This window comes from Heptranchias perlo, unplaced genomic scaffold (genome assembly GCF_035084215.1).
Source record: "Heptranchias perlo isolate sHepPer1 unplaced genomic scaffold, sHepPer1.hap1 HAP1_SCAFFOLD_195, whole genome shotgun sequence".
Classification (NCBI taxonomy): domain Eukaryota; kingdom Metazoa; phylum Chordata; class Chondrichthyes; order Hexanchiformes; family Hexanchidae; genus Heptranchias; species Heptranchias perlo.
Genome location: NW_027139211.1, coordinates 164,533 through 185,732, shown reverse-complemented (window position 1 = coordinate 185,732; position 21,200 = coordinate 164,533). Strand labels below are relative to the sequence as shown.

Here is a 21,200-nt window from a genome sequence, read left to right as displayed (position 1 = left end):
CTCTCATTCTAACATCCATTCCCCTCATTCTAACATCCATTCCCCACATTCTAACATCCATTCCCCTCATTCTAACATCCATTCCCCTCATTCTAACATCCATTCCCCTCATTCTAACATCCATTCCCCTCATTCTAACATCCATTCCTCACATTTTTACACCCATTCCCCTCATTCTAACATCCATTCCTCTCATTCTAATATCCATTCCTCTCATTCTAACATCCATTCCTCACATTTTTGCACCCATTCCCCTCATTCTAACATCCATTCCTCTCATTCTAATATCCATTCCTCTCATTCTAACATCCATTCCTCTCATTCTAACATCCATTCCCCTCATTCTAACATCCATTCCTCTCATTCTAACATCCATTCCCGTCATTCTAACATCCATTCCCCACATTCTCACATCCATCCCTCTCATTTCACTCGGTTAATCCTGGGGATGAGGGGGTGGACGTATGAGGAGAGGTTGAGTAGATTGGGACTCTACTCATTGGAGTTCAGAGGAATGAGAGGCGATCTTATTGAAACATATAAGATTGTGAAAGGGCTTGATCGGGTGGATGCGGTAAGGATGTTCCCAAGGATGGGTGAAACTGGAACTAGGGGGCATAATCTTAGAATAAGGGGCTGCTCTTTCAAAACTGAGATGAGGAGAAACTTCTTCACTCAGAGGGTAGTAGGTCTGTAGAATTTGCTGCCCCAGGAAGCTGTGGAAGCTGCATCATTAAATAAATTTAAAACAGAAATAGACAGTTTCCTGGAAGTAAAGGGAATTAGGGGTTACTGGGAGCGGGCAGGAAATTGGACATGAATTTTGATATGAGGTTAGGATCAGATCAGCCATGATCGTATTGAATGGCGGAGCAGGCTCGAGGGGCCGATTGGCCTCCTCCTGCTCCGATTTCTTATGTTCTTATGTTCTAAACCAGGGTTGTATTCCCTGGAATTTCGACGATTGAGGAGTGATTTGATTGAAGTTTTCGAGATATTAAGGGGAACTGATAGGGTGGATAGAGAGAAACTATTTCCGCTGGTTGGGGAGTCCAGGACTCGGGGACATTGTTTAAACATTAGAGCCGGGACTCTCAGGAGTGAAGTTCGGAAACACTTCTACACACAAAGGGAGAAGTTTGGAACTCTCTTCCGCAAACGGCAGTTGATGCTCGCTCAATTGTTAATATTAAATCTGAGATTGATAGATTTTTGTTCACTCAAGGTATTGAGGGATATGGGGCTAAGGCGGGTATTTGGAATTCGGTCACAGATCAACCATGATCTCATTGAATGGCGGAACAGGCTCGAGGGGCTGAATGGCCTACTCCTGTTCCTGTCTTCCTATGCTTCTATGTTTCCCACTCCTCCCTGACTCTGACTGTCCAATCACCCTCACTGTTCCAACTCTCATGTCATTTTCCCCCACTCTATCTCTCATATCATCGCCCAATTCTGCTTCTCATACCATTCCCCCCGCCCTGCCTGTCGGATGCTACCCCACTCTGCCTCTCATATCCTCCCCCAGCTTTGTCTCTTATATCATCCCCCCACTCTGCCTCTCATATCCTCCCATGCTTTGCTGTGCGTATCATTCCCATATGCTGCATCTCATATCATCCTTCCTGCTTTGCATCATATTCTACCCCTTGATCTGTTTCTCATATCATTCTCCTGCCCCACTCTGCTGCGCGTATGATCCCAGTACTCTGCCTCATCGTCCCCTGCTCTGCCTCTAATATCCTTCTCTTCTCTGCCTCTCATATCATCCCCCTACTTTACCTGTTGCATCCTCCCCCCTTGCTCTGCCGCTCATATCTTCCGCCCTGCTCTGCCACTGATATCACCCCCCACCCTGTCTCATTTATCACCTGCCTCTCATATCATTCCCCCTGTTGTGCTTCGCTTATCATTGCCCTACTCTGCCGCTCATATCGTTCCTGCTCTGCTTCTCATATCATCCCCACCCTCTGCCTCTTGTATGCTGCCCCCCGCTCTAACTCTCATACCATTCCCCCCACTCTGCCTCTCGTCATCCTCATCCGCTCTGCCTCAGGGGGAACGATATGAGAGGCGGAGTAAGGGGGTGATATGCGGCAAGTGACTCACCTCCTGACTCCCCAAAGCCTTTCCACCATCTACAAGGCACAAGTCAGGAGTGTGATGGAATACTCTCCACTTGCCTGGATGAGTGCAGCTCCAACAACACTCAAGAAGCTCGACACCATCCAGGACAAAGCAGCCCGCTTGATTGGCACCCCATCCACCACCCTAAACATTCACTCCCTTCACCACCGGCGCACTGTGGCTGCAGTGTGTACCATCCACAGGATGCACTGCAGCAACTCGCCAAGGCTTCTTTGACAGCACCTCCCAAACCCGCGACCTCTACCACCTAGAATGACAAGGGCAGCAGGTACATGGGAACAACACCACCTGCACGTTCCCCTCCAAGTCACACACCATCCCGACTTGGAAATATATTGCTGTTCCTTCATCGTCACTGGGTCAAAATCCTGGAACTCCCTCCCTAACAGCACTGTGGGAGAACCTTCACCACACGGACTGCAGCGGTTCAAGAAGGTGGCTCACCACCACCTTCTCAAGGGCAATTAGGGATGGGCAATAAATGCCGGCCTCGCCAGCAACGCCCACATCCCATGAACGAATTTTTTAAAAGTGCACGGTGGGGGTAATGATATGACAGGCAGTGTGTGAGCAGATGGTAAATGAGACAGAATGGGGGGATGATATGAGTGGCAGAGCGGGGTGAGGATATGAGAGACAGAGAAGAGCTGCCTTATACCATCCCCCTCGATCTGCATCTCATATTCCCCCCACTTTGCCGCTCATATCTTTCCTCCTGCTTTAACTCTCATATCATTCGCCCCCCCCTCTGCTTCTCATATCCTCTCCCACTCTGCCTCATATCATCCCCCATGCTCTGTTTTGCAGATCCTCCCCTTCTCTGCCTCTCATCAGCCTTCGCCCACTCTCATATCATCCTCTGCTCAGCCTCTTATATCATTCTCCCTGCTTTGTTGTGCAAATCATCCCCGTAATCTGCCTCTCTTCATCCTCCTCCACTCTGCCTCTCGTAATATTCCCTCCCACTCTGCCTCTTCGATAATCCTCCTCCTCTGCCTCTCATCTCATCCCCCCGCTCTGTCTCTCATATCCCCTCCTTCTGATACCGAGCTGCCCCCCGCCCCACTCTACTGTCTCTGATAGCTTGCTGCTCAGATGATAACTCAGGTTTGGACATGTGTCTCCAGTGATCATTCCCGCCATTGATCCCTTCGGCGACTCATTGACTGTCACCAGGTTGGATGTAGCCTTGTTTGAGTGTCCTGTGAGGCACAAATCGTACCTCAGGCCCAGCTGATGGTCCCTCAGTCTGAGGAAGGGGAGTGATCTGAGTACTGAAGGTGTAGATTGTGGATTGTGTTCTGTGCCCAGGACGTACGTTACTTTAAAATGGCGTTCTGGTTGCAGGCGGTGTTCGACTGCGTCGTGACATCACTGAAGAACGTGTTCAACATTCTGATCGTCTACAAACTCTTCATGTTCATCTTCGCTGTGATCGCTGTGCAACTGTTCAAGGGCAAGTTCTTCTACTGCACGGACACCACCAAGATGACAAAGAAGGAGTGCAGGTGAGGGAGAGTTCTCCCAACTCTGAGAGAGAGAGTGAACCAGTAAAAGCTAAACACTGCAGGGGCTCCAAATCGCAAATAAAAATAGAAAATGCTGGAAATACTCGGCAAGTCAGACAGCATCTGTGGAGAGGTATCCGCAGAGTGGGGATAGCAAATGTAAGGAACAGAGGGGCAGGATATCAGAGGCAGAGTGACGGGGGGAGGCATTATGCAGAGTAGGGGATGACATGGGATGACAAAGGGACATCGGCCTGAAACATTAACTCTGTTTCTATCTCCAAAGGTGCTGCCTCATTTGCTGAGTGTGTCCAACGTGCGTATTTTTATGTCACAGTGTATTAAATGTGGTCACACTGATGCTGTACACACTCCTCGTGTACTAAATGTGGTCACACTGATGCTGCACACACTCCTCGTGTACTAAATGTGGTCACACTGACATTGCACACACTCCTCGTGTACTAAATGTGGTCACACTGATGCTGCACACACTCCGAGTGTACTAAATGTGGTCACACTGATGCTGCACACACTCCTCGTGTACTAAATGTGGTCACACTGACATTGCACACACTCCTCGTGTACTAAATGTGGTCACACTGACACTGCACACACTCCTAGTGTACTAAATGTGGTCACACTGATGCTGCACACACTCCTCGAGTACTAAATACTCGAGTACAGTAACACTACACATACAACCAGAGTACTTGATGTGGTCAATGTTACACTAAACACACCTTAAGATTACTAAATGTGGTCACAGTGTCACGATACGCACTCATTGAGATACTACACGTGGTCACAGTGTCACTATACACACTCATTGAGATACTACACGTGGTCACAGTGTCACTATACACACTCATTGAGATACTACACGTGGTCACAGTGTCAGTACACATACTTCAGGAGTACTGCATGTGATCACACTGACACTACACACATAACCTGAGTACTACATGAAATCACAGTGTCACTACACAGACTCATAGAACACTACAGGTGGAAACAGTGTCACTATACACACTCCTGGAGTACTAAATATGTCCGCAGTGTCAGTACGCACACTCCTGGAGTACTAAATATGTCCACAGTGTCAGTACGCACACTCCTGGAGTACTACATATGGTCACAGTGTCAGTACGCACACTCCTGGAGTACTAAATATGGTCACAGTGTCAGTACACACACTCCAAGAGGACTACATATGGTCAACAGTGACACTACACAGAATCCTAGAGCACTAAATGTGGTCACAGATACATTATACACACTCCGAAAGTACTGTGTGTGGTCACAGTGACACTTCACCCACCCAAAGATTACTATATGTGGCTACAGTGATACGACACACACGATTACAATACGAACTGTGGTCACAGTGTCACTACACACACCCCAAGATGACTACATGTGGTCACACTAAAACTAGGCACACTCCTCGAACTCTGCTTGTGGTCACAGTATCACTACGTACAGTCCTAGAGTACCAGATATGTGTTTGTATATGTGTGTTTATGTTTTTGTTTGTGTACGCATGTGTTTTTGAATGCATATTTGTTTTTTTTGATTCGTTCCTGGGATGTGAGCGTCGCTGGCAAGTCCAGCATTTATTGCCCTTGAGAAGGTGGTGGTGAGCCGCCTTCTTGAACCGCTGCAGTCCGTGTGCTGAAGGTTCTCCCACAGTGCTGTTAGGAAGGGAGTTCCAGGATTTTGACCCAGCGACGATGAAGGAACGGCGATATATTTCCAAGTCGGGATGGTGTGTGACTTGGAGGGGAACGTGCAGGTGGTGTTGTTCCCATGTGCCTGCTGCCCTTGTCCTTCTGGGTGGTAGAGGTCGTGGGTTTGGGAGGTGCTGTCAAAGAAGCCTTGGCGAGTTGCTGCAGTGCATCCTGTGGATGGTACACACTGCAGCCGCTGTGCGCCGGTGGTGAAGGGAGTGAATGTTTAGGGTGGTGGATGGGGTGCCAATCAAGCGGGCTGCTTTGTCCTGGATTGTGTCGAGCTTCTTGAGTGTTGTTGGAGCTGCACTCATCCAGGCAAGTGGAGAGTATTCCATTACCTTGCAGATGGTGGAAAGGCTTTGGGGAGTCAGGAGGTGAGTCACTCGCCGCAGAATACCCAGCCTCTGACCTGCTCTCGTAGCCACAGTATTTATGTGGCTGGCCCAGTTAAGTTTCTGGTCAATGGTGACCCTTCGGATGTTGATGGTGGGGGATTCAGCGATGGTAATGACGTTGAATGTCAAGGGGAGGTGGTTGGACTCTCTCTTGTTGGAGATGGTCATTGCTTGGCACTTGTCTGGCGTGAATGTTACTTGCCACTTATCAGCCCAAGCCTGGATGTTGTCCAGGTCTTGCTGCATGCGGGTACGGACTGCTTCATTATCTGAGGGGTTGCGAATGGAACTGAACACTGTGCAATCATCAGCGAACATCCCCAATTCTGACCTTATGATGGAGGGAAGGTCATTGATGAAGCAGCTGAAGATGGTTGGGCCGAGGACACTGCCCTGAGGAACTCCTGCAGCAATGTCCTGGAGCTGAGATGATTGGCCTCCAACAACCACTGCCATCTTCCTATGTGCTAGGTGTGACTCCAGCCACTGGAGAGTTTTCCCCCTGATTCCCATTGACTTCAATTTTACTCGGGCTCCTTGGTGCCACACTCGGTCAAATGCTGCCTTGATGTCAAGGGCAGTCACTCTCACCTCACCTCTGGAATTCACTCTTTTGTCCATGTTTGGACCAAGGCTGTAATGAGGTCTGGAGCTGAGTGGTCCTGGTGGAACCCAAACTGAGCATCGGTGAGCAGGTTATTGGTGAGTAATTTCTGCTTGATAGCAGTGTCGATGACACCTTCCATCACTTTGCTGATGATTGAGAGTAGACTGATGGGACGTTAATTGGCCGGATTGGATTTGTCCTGCTTTTTGTGGACAGGACATACCTGGGCAATTTTCCACATTGTAGGGTAGATACCAGTGTTGTAGCTGGAACTGGAACAGTTTGGCTAGAGGCGCAGCTAGTTCTGGAGCACAAGCCTTCAGTACTACAGCCGGGATGTTGGCGGGGCCCATAACCTTTGCTGTATTCAGTGCACTCAGCCGTTTCTTGATATCACGTGGAGTGAATCGAATTGGCTGAAGATTAGCTTCTGTGATGGTGGGGATATCGGGAGGAGGCCGAGATGGATCATCCACTCGGCACTTCTGGCTGAAGATGGTTGCAAATGCTTCAGCCTTGTCTTTTGCACTCATGTGCTGGACTCTGCCATAATTGAGGATGGGAATGTTGACAGAGCCTCCTCCTCCCGTTAGTTGTTTAATTGTCCACCACCATTCACAACTGGATGTGGCAGGACTGCAGAGCTTTGATCTGATCCGTTGGTTGTGGAATCGCTTAACTCTGTCTATAGCATGTTGCTTCCGGTGTTTAGCATGCATGTAGTCCTGTTGTTGTAGCTTCACCAGGTTGGCACCTCATTTTTAGGTACGCCTGGTGCTGCTCCTGGCATGCTCTTCTACACTCCTCATTGAACCAGGGTTGATCCCCTGGCTTGTTGGTAATGGTAGAGTGAGGAATATGCCCGGCCATGAGGTTACAGATTGTGCTGGAATATAATTCTGCTGCTGCTGATGGCCCACAGCACCTCATGGATGCCCAGTTTTGAGCTGCTAGATCTGTTCTGAATCTATCCCATTTAGCACGGTGGTAGTGCCACACAACACGTTGGATGGTGTCCTCAGTGCGAAGATGGGACTTCGTCTCCACGAGGACTGTGCGGTGGTCACTCCTACCAATAATGTCATGGACAGATGCATTTGCGACAGGTAGATTGGTGAGGACGAGGTCAAGTCGGTTTTTCCCTCGTATTGGTTCGCTCACCACCTGCCGCAGGCCCAGTCTGGCAGCTATGTTCTTCAGGACTCAGCCAGCAGTGGTGCTACCGAGCCACTCTTGGTGATGGACATTGAAGTCCCCCACCCAGAGTACATTTTGTGCCCTTGCTATCCTCAGTGCTTCCTCCAAGTGGTGCTCAACATGGAGGAGGACTGATTCATTAGCTAAGGGAGGGCGGTAGGTGGTAATCAGCAGGAGGTTTCCTTGCCCATGTTTGACCTGATGCCTTGAGATTTCATGGGGTCCGGAGTCAATGTTGAGGTCTCCCAGGGCCATTCCCTCCTGACTGTATATCACTGTACCGCCACCTCTGGTGGGTCTGTCCTGCCGGTGGGACAGGACATACCCAGGGATGGTGATGGAAGAGTCTGGGATGTTGGCTGAAAGGTATGATTCTGTGAGTATGGCTATGTCAGGCTGTTGCTTGACTAGTCTGTGGGACAGCTCTCCCAATTTTGGCACAAGTCCCCAGATGTTAGTGAGGAGGACTTTGCAGGGTCGACTGGGCTTGGTTTGTCGTTGTCGTGTCCGGTGCCTAGTGGTCCGATGCCGGGTGGCCCGTCCGGTTTTATTCTTGTTATGACTTTTCGTAGCGAGATTTTACAACTGAGTGGCTTGCTAGGCCATTTCAGAGGGCAATTAAGAATCAACCACATTGCTGTGGGTCTGGAGTCACATATAGGCCCAGACCAGGTAAGGACGGCAGGTTTCCTTCCCTAAAGGACATCAGTGAACCAGATGGGTTTTTACGACAATCCGGTAGTTTCATGGCCATCATTACCGATACTAGTATTTTTTCGTCCAAAATTTTATTCAATTAATTGAATTTAAATTCCCCAGCTACCATGGCAGGATTTGAACTCATGTCTCTGGATTATTAGTCCAGGTCTCTGGTAACATAGGCCGGTAACATAACCACTACGCCACTGTACATTCCAAGAGTACCAGATATGTGTCTGTATATGTGTGTTTATGTTTGTTTGTTTGTGTGTGTGTGTGTTTTTTTGAATGCATCTTTGTGTCCGTATGTGTGTATGTGTGCCTGTGTCTGTGCACATGTGCATATGTGTGTGTATATGTATATGTCTCTGTATATGCGTGTGTCTGTATGCGTGTGCACATGTGTGTATGTGTATATTTGTGCATATATGAATATATGTATGTGTGTTTGCCTGTGTATGTATATGTATTTCTGTATGTGTGTGCTTGAGTATGTGTGTATATTTGTGTGTGCGTGTGTGTGTGTATTTGTGTATGTGTATTTGTCTGTGATTGTGTTTTTGTGTATGTGTGTCTATTTGTGTATGGATGTATGTCGGTGTGTGTATTTGTGTAAGTGTGTGTGTCTGTGGGTGTGTGTTTGTGTATATGTGTGAATTTTTATATGTGTGTGCCTATGTATGTATTTGTGTCTGTGTATATGTATGTGTGCGTATTTGCATATGTGTGTGTATTTGTGTATGTGTGTGTCTGTGTGTGTATTAGTGGATGTGTGTGTATTGATGTGCATGTGTATTTGTGTATGTGTGTGCATTTATGTATATGTGTGTGTCTGTGTGTATTTGTATATGTGTGTGCATCTGTATGTATTTATGCATGTGTGTGTATTCGTGCATGTGTGTGTATTCGTACATGTGTGTGTTTGTGTCTGTGTATTTTTACATGCGTGTGTCTGTGTATTTGTGTATGTGTCTGTAATTGTGTTTGTGTGTGTGTCTGTGTGTGTTTGTGCATGTGCATGTATTTATATATGAGTGTGTATTTGTGTGTGCGCCTGTGTGTGTTTGTGTGTGTGTGTGTGTACTGTGTGTATTAGTGTATGTGTGTGTTTGTGTATGTGTGTGTGTCTGTGTGTGTATTTGTGTATATGTGTGTGTATTTGTGTGTTCATGTTTACTTGGAAATATATCGCCGTTCCTTCTTTGTCGCTGGGTCAAAATCCTGGAACTCCCTTCCTAACAGCACTGTGGGAGAACCGTCACCACACGGACTGCAGCGGTTCAAGAAGGCGGCTCACCACCACCTTCTCAAGGGCAATTAGGGATGGGCAATAAATGCCGGCCTCGCCAGTGATGCCCACATCCCATGAACGAATAAAAAAAATTCATGTGTACTTGTGTATATATGTGTCTGTGGTGTGTGTGCATTTGTATATGTGTGTGTATTTGTGTATGTGTGTGTATTTGTGTATGTATGTGTGTCTGTGTGTATATATATGTGTGTATGAGTGTGTATTAGTGTATGCATGTGTATTGGTATGTGTATATTTGTGTATGTTTGTGTGTGTATGTGTGCATTTGTATATGTGTGTAATTGTGTATGTGTGTATTTGTGTATGTGTGTGTGTATTTGTCGATGTGTGTGTATAAGTGTATGTGTGTGTGTATTTATGCTGTGTGTGCAATTGTATATGTGTGTGTATGTGTGTCTGTCTGTGTAAGTGTGCAATTGTGCATGTGTGTGTCTGTGTGTGTATTTTTGTCTGTATGTGTGTCTGTGGTGTGTGTATTTGAGTGTGTGTATTTGTATATGTGTGTGTGTATTTGTGTATGAGTGTGCATTTATGTATGTATGTGTGTGCATTTGTGTGTGTGTGTCTGTGTGAGTATTTGTTTATGTGTGTATTTGTGTATGTGTGTGTGTCTGTGTTTGTATATTTGTGTATGGGTGTGTATTAGTGTATGCATGTGTATTGGTGTGTGAGTATTTGTGTATATGTGTGTATTTGTATATATGTGTGTGTCTGTGTGTGTATTTGTGTATGTGTGTGTGTCTGTGTATTTGTGTAACTGTGTATGGAGACATAGAAAATAGGAGCAGGAGTAGGCCATTCGGCCCTTCGGGCCTGCTCCGCCATTCAAAATGATCATGGCTGATCGTCGAACTCAGTACCCTGTTCCCGCTTTTTCCCCATATCCCTTGATCCCTTTAGCATTAAGAAATATATCTATCTCCTCCTTGAATACATCTAATGACTTGGTCTTCACTGCCTTCTGTGCTGGAGAATTCCACAGGTTCACCACCCTCTGAGTGAAGAAATTTCTCCTCCTCTCAGTTCTAAATGGCACATCCTGTATCCTGAGACTGTGACCCCTGGTTCTGGACTCCCCAGCCATCGGGAACATCCTCCCTGCATCTAGTCTGTCTCGTCCTGTTAGAATTTTATATGTTTCGATGAGATCACCTCTCATTCTTCTAAACTCTAGTGAATATAGGCCTAGTCGACCCAATCTCTCCTCATACGTCAGTCCTGCCATTCCAGGAATCAGTCTGGTAAACCTTCGTTGCACTCCCTCCATGGCAAGGACATCCTTCCTCAGATAAGGAGACCAAAACTGCCCACAATACTCCAGATGTGGTCTCACCAAGGCCCTGTACAACTGCAGTAAGACATCTCTGCTCCTGTACTCAAATCCTCTTGCAATGAAGGCCAACATACCATTCACCTTCCTAACTGCTTGCTGCACCTGAATGCTCGCTTTCAGCGACTGGTGTACAAGGACACCCAGGTCTCGTTGCACCTCCCCTTTTCCCAATCTATCACCATTCAGATAATAATCTGTCTTTCTATTTTACAACCAAAGTGGATAACCTCACATTTATCCACGTTATACTGCATCTGCCATGTTCTTGCCCACTCACCCAACTTGTCTAAATCACATTGGAGCCTCTTTGCATCCTCCCCACAGCTCACATTCCACCCCAGCTTTGTGTCGTCTGCAAACTTGGAAATGTTACATTCAGTTCCCTCATCCAAATCATTGATATATATTGTGAATAGCTGGGGCCCAAGCACTGATCCCTGCGGTACCCCACTAGTCACTGCCTGTCACCCGGAAAAAGACCCGTTTATTCCTATTCTCTGTTTCCTGTCTGTCAACCAATTCTCAATCCATGCCAGTATATTCCCCCCAATCCCATGTGCTTTAATTTTGCACATTAACTTCTTGTGTGGGACCTTATCAAAAGCCTTCTGAAAATCCAAATACACCACATCCACTGATTCTCCCCTATCTATTCTACTAGTTACATCCTCAAAAAACTCCAGGAGATTTGTTAAGCATGATTTCCCTTTCATAAACCCATGCTGACTTTGTCCAATCCCGTTAATGCCCTCCAAGTGTTTTGTTATCACATGTTTTATAATAGACTCTAGCATTGTCCCCACGACTGATGTTAGGCTAACTGGTCTGTAATTCCCTGTTTTTTCTCTCCCTCCTTTTTTAAATAGTGGGGTTACATTTGCCACCCTCCAATCTGTCCAGAGTCTATAGAATTTTGGAAGATGATCACCAATGCATCCACTATTTCCAGGGCCACTTCCTTTAGTACTCTGGGATGTAGATTATCAAGCCCTGGGGATTTGTCAGCCTTTCGCCCCATTAATGTCCCAAGCACTATTTTTTTTACTAACACTGGTCTCCTTCAGTTCCTCCCTCTCACTGGACCCTTGGTTCCCTAACATTTCCGGGAGGTTATTTGTGTCCTCCTTTGTGAAGACAGAACCAAAGTTTGTGTTTAATTGTTCTGCCATTTCTTTGTTCCCCATTATAATTTCCCCATTTCTGACTGTAAGGGACCTACATTTGTCTTCACTAATCTTTTTCTCTTGACATATTTATAGAAGCTTTTACAGTCAGTTTTTATGTTCCCTGCTCGTTTACTCTCATACTCTATTTTTCCCCTCTTAATCAATCTCTTTGTCCTCCTTTGTTGAATTCTGAACTGCTCCCAATCCTCAGGCTTGTCGCTTTTTCTGGCAATTTTATATGTCTCCTCTTTGTATCTAATACTATCCCTAATTTCTTCTGTAAGCTTTTGTATGTGTGTGCATTTGTGCATGAGTGTGTATTAGTGTATGCATGTGTATTGGTGTGTGTGTATTTGTGCATGTGTGTGTGTCTGTGTGTGTATTTGTGGATGTGTGTGTGTGTGTCTGTGTGTATGTGTGTGTATTTGTATACGTATGTGTGTCTGTGTGTATGTGTGTGTATTTGTGTACGTGTGTGTGTGTATGTGTGTGTATTTGTGTACGTGTGTGTCTGTGTATGTGTATGTATTTGTGTACGTGTGTGTCTGTGTATGTGTGTGTATTTGTGTATGTGTGTATTTGTTCATGTATGTATGTCTATGTGTGTGTGTATTTGTGTATGTGTGTGTGTCTGTGGTGTGTATATTTTATGTGTGTGTGTCTGTGGTGTGTGCATTTGTATATGTGTGTCTGTATTTGTGTGTGTGTATTTGTATCTATGTGTGTGTATTTGTATATGTGTCTGTATTTGTGTATGTGTGTGTATGTGTGTGTGTCTGTGTGTATGTATGTGTATTTGTATCCGTGTGTGTGTATGTGTGTGTCTGTGTGTGTGTGCGTGTGTGTCGGTGTGTGTATTTGTGTATGTGTGTGTGTCTGTGTGTGTGTATTTGTGGACGTGTGTGTGTGTGTGTGTGTGTGTGTGTGTATGTGTGTGTATTTGTGTACCTGTGTGTGTCTGTGTGTATGTGTGTATTTGTGTACGTGTGTGTGTGTATTTGTGTACGTGTGTGTGTCTGTGTGTATTTGTGTATGTGTGTGTGTCTGTGTGTATGTGTGTGTATTCGTGTACATGTGTGAGTGTCTGTGTGTGTATTTGTGAATGTGTGTCTGTGTGTACGTGTGTATTTATGTACGTGTGTGTATTTGTGCACGTGTGTGTATTTGTGTATGTGTGTATTTGTGTACGTGTATGTGTCTGTGTGTATGTGTGTGCATTTGTGTATGTGTGTGTATTTGTACACGTGTGTGTGTGTGTATTTGTGAATGTGTGCGTGTAAGTGTGTATTTGTGTACGTGTGGGTGTCTGTGTGTACGTGCGTGTATTTGTGTACGTGCGTGTGTCTACGTGTGTGTGTGTATTTGTGTGTGTGTGTCTGTGTGTATGTGTGTGTATTTGTGTACGTGTGTGTCTGTGTGTGTATTTGTGAATGTGTTTGTGTATGTGTTTGTATTTGTGTACGTGAGTGTGTCTGTGTGTATGTATGTGTATTTGTATACGTGTCTGTGTGTGTATTTGTGTACGTGTGTGTGTCTGTGTGTATGTGTGCGTATTTGTGTACGTGTGTGTGTCTGTGTGTATTTGTGTACGTGTGTGTGTAATTGTGAATGTGTGTGTGTCTGTGTGTATGTGTGTGTATTTATGTATGTGTGTGTATTTGTGTACGTGTGTGTATATTTGTGTATGTGTGAGTATTTGTGAATGTGTGTGTGTGTCTGTGTATGTGTGTGTATTTATGTACGTGTGTGCATTTGTGTACATGTGTGTATTTGTGTGTGTGTGTATTTGTGTACGTGTGTGTATGTGTGTGTATTTGTGTATGTGTGTGTGTCTGTGTGTGTATTTGTGTACGTGTGTGTGCATGTGTGTGTATGTGTGTATGTGTGTGTGTCTGTGTGTGTTTGTGAATTTGTGTGTGTGTATCTGTGTACATGTGTGTGTGTATGTGTGTACATGTGTGTGTATGTGTGTGTGTTTGTGTACGTGTGTGTGTGTATTTGTGCACGTGTGTGTGTCTGTGTTTATGTATGTGTATTTGTGTATTTGTGTATTTGTGTACGCGTGTGTGTGTGTATGTGTGTATGTGTGTTCGTGTGCATGCGTCCGTGTGTATGTGTGTGTATTTGTGCACGTCTGTGTATGCGTGTGTATTTGTGTATGTGTGTGTGTGTGTTTGTGAATGTGTGTGTATATTTGTGTACATGTGTGTGTCTGTGTGTGTGTATTTGTGTACGTGTGTGTGTGTGCCTGTGTGTGTGTGTGTATTTGTGTACGTGTGTGTGTGTGTGTATGTGTATGTATTTGGTATGTGTGTCTGTGTCTGTGTGCATGTGTGTGTATTTGTGTACGTGTGTGCATGTGTGTGTATTTGTGTACGTGTGTGTGTATTTGTGTACGTGTGTGTGTCTATGTGTGTGTATTTGTGTACGTGTGTGTGTCTATGTGTGTGTATTTGTGTGCGTGTGTATGTGTGTGTATGTGTGTGTGTCTATGTGTATGTGTGTGTGTCTCTGTGTGTCTGAGTGTATGTGTGTGTGTCTGTGTGTGTGTCTCTATGTGTCTGAGTGTATGTGTGTGTGTCTGTGTGTGTGTCTCCATGTGTTTAAGTGTATGTGTGTGTGTATGTGTGTGTCTGTGTGTGTGTCTCTATGTGTCTGAGTGTATGTGTGTGTGTATGTGTGTGTCTGTGTGTGTGTCTCTATGTGTCTGAGTGTATGTGTGTCTGTCTGTCTTTCACTTAATGAGAGATGTGTTTTTTTTATCGACTTTCAGAGGAAAGTTTGTGGTGGGCGTGTCAGAGGACAAAGTGCAGAATCGAGAATGGAAACGTTACGAGTTTCACTACGATAATGTGATCTGGGCCCTGCTGACACTCTTCACTGTCTCCACTGGAGAGGGCTGGCCTCAGTGAGTACCTGCTGACCAGCACACTGTATAACTACCATCATTGGCATGGTGAAAAGGATTGAAACTGCTTTGTACTTTTAAGGAACATTTCTCGTCAGCTCATTTGAGCAAATGGGTTACTCCCTAGGCCAATTCAGAGGACATTAAAAAGCAATGCAGTAAGGACAGGTTGCACAGACGAGGTTTGTATTCCCTCGAGTATAGAAGATTAAGGGGTGATCTAATCGAGGTGTTTAAGATGATGAAAGGATTTGATGGGGGAGAGAGAGAGAAACTATTTCCTCTGGTGGGGGGAGTCCAGAACAAGGGGGAATAATCTTAAAATTAGAGCCAGGCCGTTCAGGGGTGATGTCAGGAAACACTTCTTCACACAAAGGGGAGTGGGAATCTGGAACTCTCTCCCTCAAAATGCTGATGAGGCTGGGGGTCAATTGAAAATTTCAAAACTGAGATCGATAGATTTTTGATAACTAAGGGAATTAAGGGTTATGGGATCAAGGCGGGCAGACGGAGTTAAGATATAGATCAGCCAGGGTGCAATTGAATGGTGCAACAGACTCAGGGACTGAATGGCCTCCTCCTGTTCCGATGTTGTTATGTTCCTATCTTGAGAGAGGGACTGAGAGACACCAGTCAGTGTACAGACATCTCCCTGAGAGAGAGGGGACTGAGAGATACCAGTCAGTGTACAGACATCTCCCTGAGAGAGAGGGACTGAGAGACACCAGTCAGTGTACAGATATCTCCCTGAGAGAGAGGGGACTGAGAGACACCAGTCAGTGTACAGATATCTCCCTGAGAGAGAGGGGACTGAGAGACACCAGTCAGTGTACAGATATCTCCCTGAGAGAGAGGGGACTGAGAGACACCAGTCAGTGTACAGATATCTCCCTGAGAGAGAGGGGACTGAGAGACACCAGTCAGTGTACAGACATCTCCCTGAGAGAGAGGGGACTGAGAGACACCAGTCAGTGTACAGATATCTCCCTGAGAGAGAGGGACTGAGAGACATCTGTCAGTGTACAGACATCTCCCTGAGAGAGAGGAGACTGAGAGACATCTGTCAGTGTACAGACATCTCCCTGAGAGAGAGGAGACTGAGAGGCACCAGTCAGTGTACAGATATCTCCCTGAGAGAGAGGGGACTGAGAGACACCATTCAGTGCACAGACATCTCCCTGAGAGAGAGGGGACTGAGAGACACCAGTCAGTGTACAGACATCTCCCTGAGAGAGAGAGGGGACTGAGAGACACAAGTCAGTGTACAGATATCTCCCTGAGAGAGAGGGACTGAGAGACACCAGTCAGTGCACAGATATCTCCCTGAGAGAGAGAGACTGAGAGACACCAGTCAGTGCACAGATATCTCCCTGACGGGTAGGGACTGAGAGACACCAGTCAGTGTACAGATATCTCCCTGACGGGGAGGGACTGAGAGACACCAGTCAGTGTACAGATATCTCCTTAAGAGAGAGGGACTGAGAGACACCAGTCAGTGTGCAGATATCTCCCTGAGGGAGAGAGGGACTGAGAGACACCACTCAGTGTACAGATATCTCCTTGAGAGAGAGAGGGACTGAGAGACACCAGTCTGTGCACAGATATCTCCCTGAGAGAGAGGGACTGAGAGACACCAGTCAGTGTACACATATCTCCCTGAGGGAGAGGGACTGAGAGACACCAGTCAGTGTACAGATATCTCCCTGAGAGAGAGGGACTGAGAGACACCAGTCAGTGTACAGATATCTCCCTGAGAGAGAGGGACTGAGAGGCATCAGTCAGTGTACAGATATCTCCATGTGAGAGAGAGGGGACTGAGAGACACCAGTCAGTGCACAGATATCTCCCCGAGAGAGAGGGGACTGAGAGACACTTGTCAGTGTACAGATATCTCCCTGAGAGAGAGGGACTGAGAGACACCAGTCAGTGTACAGATATCTCCCTGAGAGAGAGGGACTGAGAGACACCAGTCAGTGTACAGATATCTCCCTGTGAGAGAGGGACTGAGACACACCAGTCAGTGTACAGATATCACCCTGAGACGGAGGAGAGTAAGAGACACCAGTCAGTGTACAGATATCTCCCTGAGAGAGAGGGGACTGGGAGACACGAGTCACTATACAGATATCTCCCTCAGAGAGAGGGGACTGATAGACATCTGTCAATGTACAGATATCTCCCTGAGAGAGAGGGGACTGAGGGACACCAGTCAGTGTACAGATATCTCCCTGAGAGAGAGGGACTGAGAGACAAAAGAACATTAGAACATAAGAAATAGGAGCAGGAGTAGGCCAATCGGCCCCTCGAGCCTGCTCCGCCATTCAATAAGATCATGGCTGATCTGAACCCAACCACAAATCTAAAGAACACAAGAAGTAGGAGCAGGACCCGGCCACTCAGCCCCTGGGCCCTCTCCGCCACCCACAGGGCATTGACCGATCCGAACTCAGCTTCATGTCCAATTTCCTGCCCGCTCCCCATAACCCCTAATTCCCTTTACTTCTAGAAAACTGTCTATTTCTGTTTTAAATTTATTTAATGATGTAGCTTCCACAGCTTCCTGGGGCAGCAAATTCCACAGACCTACTACCCTCTGAGTGAAGAAGTATCTCCTTATCTCAGTTTTGAAAGAGCAGCCCCTTATTCTAAGATTATGCCCCCCAGTTCTAGTTTCACCCATCCTTGGGAACATCCTTACTGCATCAACCCGATCAAGACCCTTCACAATCTTATATGTTTCAATAAGATCGCCTCTCATTCTTCTGAACTCCAATGAGTAGAGTCCCAATCTACTCAACCTCTCCTCATATGTCCACCCCCTCATCCCCGGGATTAACCGAGTGAACCTTCTTTGTACTGCCTCGAGAGCAAGTATGTCTTTTCTTAAGTGTGGACACCAAAACTGTATGCAGTATTCCAGTTGCGGTCTCACCAATACCTTATATAACTGCAGCAATACCTCCCTGTTTTTATATTCTATCCCCCTAGCAATAAAAGCCAACATTCTGTTGGCCTTCTTGATCACCTGCTGCACCTGCATACCAACTTTTTGATTTTCTTGCACTAGGACCCCCAGATCCCTTTGTACTGCAGTACTTTCCAGTCTCTCGCCATTAAGATAATAACTTGCTCTCTGATTTTTCCTGCCAAAGGGCATAACCTCACATTTTCCAATATTGTATTGCATCTGCCAAATCTCCGCCCACTCACCCAGCCTGTCTATATCCCCTTGCAGGTATTTTATGTTCTCCTCACTCTCCACTTTCCCTCCCATCTTTGTATCATCTGCAAACTTTGATATGTTACACTCGGTCCCCTCCTCCAAATTGTTAATATAGATTGTAAAGAGTTGGGGACCCAGCACCGACCCCTGCGGAACACCACTGGTTACTGGTTGCCAGTCTGAGAATGAACCATTTATCCCAACTCTCTGCTTCCTGTTCGATAACCAATCCTCCACCCATGCCAGAATATTACCCCCATTCCAGTGATTCTTTATCTTAAGTAATAATCTTTTATGTGGCACCTTGTCGAATGCCTTCTGGAAGTCTAAATACAGTACGTCCACTGGTTCCCCTTTATCCACCCTGTACGTTATGTCCTCAAAGAACTCAAGCAAATTTGTCAGACATGACTTCCCCTTCATAAAGCCATGCTGACTTTGTCCTATTAAATTATGTTAATCCAAATGTTCCACTATTGTCTCCTTAATAATAGACTCCAAAATTTTACCCACCCCAGATGTTAAGCTAACTGGCCTATAATTTCCAGCCTTCTGCCGACTACCCTTTTTAAATAACGGTGTTACATTAGCAGTTTTCCAATCTGCCAGGACCTTTGCCAAGTCCAGGGAATTTTGGAAAACTATCACCAAAGCATCCACAATCCCCACTGCCACTTCCCTCAAGACCCTCGGATGGAAGCCATCAGGTCCAGGGGATTTATCTGCCTTGAGTCCCATTATTTTACTGAGTACCAATTCCTTAGTGATTTTAATCGTATTTAGCTCCTCCCCCCCCCCCAGAGCCCCCTGTTTGTCCAGTGTTGGGATATTCTTAGTGTCCTCTACTGTAAAGACTGAAACAAAATATTTGTTCAGCATTTTTGCCATCTCCATGTTTCCCACCATTAATTTCCCGGTCTCATCCTCTAAGGGACCGACGTTTGCCTTTGCCACCCTTTTTCTTTTTATATAACTATAGAAACTCTTGCTATCTGTTTTTATATTTTTTGCTAATTTATTTTCATAATCTATCTTCCCTTTCTTAATCAGTCCTTTAGTTACTTTTTGCTGTCTTTTGAAGACTTCCCAATCTTCTATCCTCCCACATAGTTTGACTACCTTATATGTCCTTGTTTTTGGTCGGATACTATCCTTGATTTCTTTACTTAGCCACGGATGGCTGACATTTCTTTTACACCCTTTTTCCCTCAGTGGAATATATATTTTTTGAAAGTTGTAAAATAACTCCTTAAATGAACACTACTGCTCATGTACCGTCTTACCCTTTAATCTATTTTCCCAGTCCACTTTAATCAATTCCGCTCTCATACCATCATAGTCTCCTTTATTCAAGCTCAGTACGCTTGTTTGAGAATCAACCTTCTCACCCTATAATTGGATATGGAATTCAACCATGTTGTGGTCGCTCGTTCCAAGGGGATCCTTAACTAGGACATTATTAATTAATCCTGGCTCATTACACAGGACCAGGTCCAAGGTTGCCTGCCCCCTTGTAGGATCAGTTACATACTGCTCAAGAAATCCATCCCTAATGCACTCAATGAACTCTTCCGCAAGGCTGCTCTGCCCAATTTGATTTGTCCAGTTAATATGATAGTTAAAATCCCCCATAATTATAGCTGTTCCCTTATTACATGCCCCGACTATTTCCGGATTAATACTTCTTCCAGCAGAGTTGCAACTATTAGGAGGCCTATATACTACGCCCACTAGTGTTTTTTTCCCCTTATTATTCCTTATCTCTACCCAAACTGTTTCATTATCTTGATGCTTTGTCCCAATATCATTTCTCTGTATTACAGTGATTCCTTCCTTTATTAACATAGCCACCCCACCTCCCCTTCCTTCCTGCCTGTCCTTCCTGATTGTTAAATACCCTGGCATATTTAATTCCCAGTCGTTGTCACCCTGCAGCCATGTTTCTGTAATGGCCACAAGATCATACCCATACGTAGTTATTTGTGCCGTTACCTCGTCCATTTTATTACGAATGCTACGTGCATTCAGATAAAGAACTTTCAAATCTGTTTTGTGACACTAAGTTCCTGCTTTTTCCTTTTTTAACACTTTACCTTTTACTCCATACCTTCTGTCCCTTCCTGACATGCTTTCCTCTGTCTCCTTGCTCAGGTTCCCAACCCCCTGCCACTTTAGTTTAAACCCTCCCCAACAGCACTAGCAAACACTCCTCCAAGGACAGCGGTCCCGGCCCTGCCCAGGTGCAGACCATCCGGTTTGTACTGGTCCCACCTCCCCCAGAACCGTTTCCAGTGTCCCAGGAATTTGAATCCCTCCCCCTTGCACCATTCCTCTAGCCACGTATTCATTTGAAATATCCTCCTATTTCTACTCTGACTAGCACGTGGCACTGGCAGCAATCCTGAGATTACTACCTTTGAGGTCCTATTTTTTAATTTACCTCCTAACTCCCTATATTCTGCTTTTAGGACCTCATCCCCTTTTTTGCCTATATCGTTGGTGCCTATGTGCACCACGACAGCTGGCTGTTCGCCCTCCCCCTCCAAAATGTTCTGTAGCCGCTCCGAGACGTCCTTGATCCTTGCACCAGGGAGGCAACACACCATCCTGGAGTCTCGGTTGCGGCCGCAGAAACGCCTGTCTATTCCCCTTACAATTGAGTCCCCTATCACTATTGCTCTTCCACTCTTTTTCCTCCCAGCCTGTGCAGCAGAGCCACCCGTGGTGCCAGGAAGTTGGCTGCTGCTGCCTTCCCCTGATAAGTCATCACCCCCAACAGCATCCAAAGTGGCATATCTGTTTGAGAGGGGGATGGCCACAGGGGACCCCTGCACTACCTGCCTGCAACTCTTACTCTTCCTGGTGGTCACCCATTCACTTCCTGCCTGTATACCCTTTACCTGCGGTGTGACCAACTCGCTAAACGTGCTATCCACGAGTTTCTCTGCATCGCGGATGCTCCACAGTGAGT

General features: G+C 45.9%; 1 protein-coding gene across 1 annotated transcript in view; it reads left to right on the top strand.

The window, feature by feature from the left end:
- Nucleotides 1-3,564: 3,564 nt before the first annotated feature.
- Nucleotides 3,565-21,200, top strand: part of LOC137309962 (probable voltage-dependent R-type calcium channel subunit alpha-1E) — a gene marked incomplete at its 3' end in the record, with an annotated part of 73,623 nt that continues 55,987 nt past the window's right edge. Inside the window, exons 1-2 of the mRNA XM_067977957.1 lie at nt 3,565-3,656; nt 14,872-15,006. Of these exons, the coding sequence (XP_067834058.1) occupies nt 3,565-3,656; nt 14,872-15,006 (227 nt within the window). The remainder of the gene's footprint in view (nt 3,657-14,871; nt 15,007-21,200) is intronic.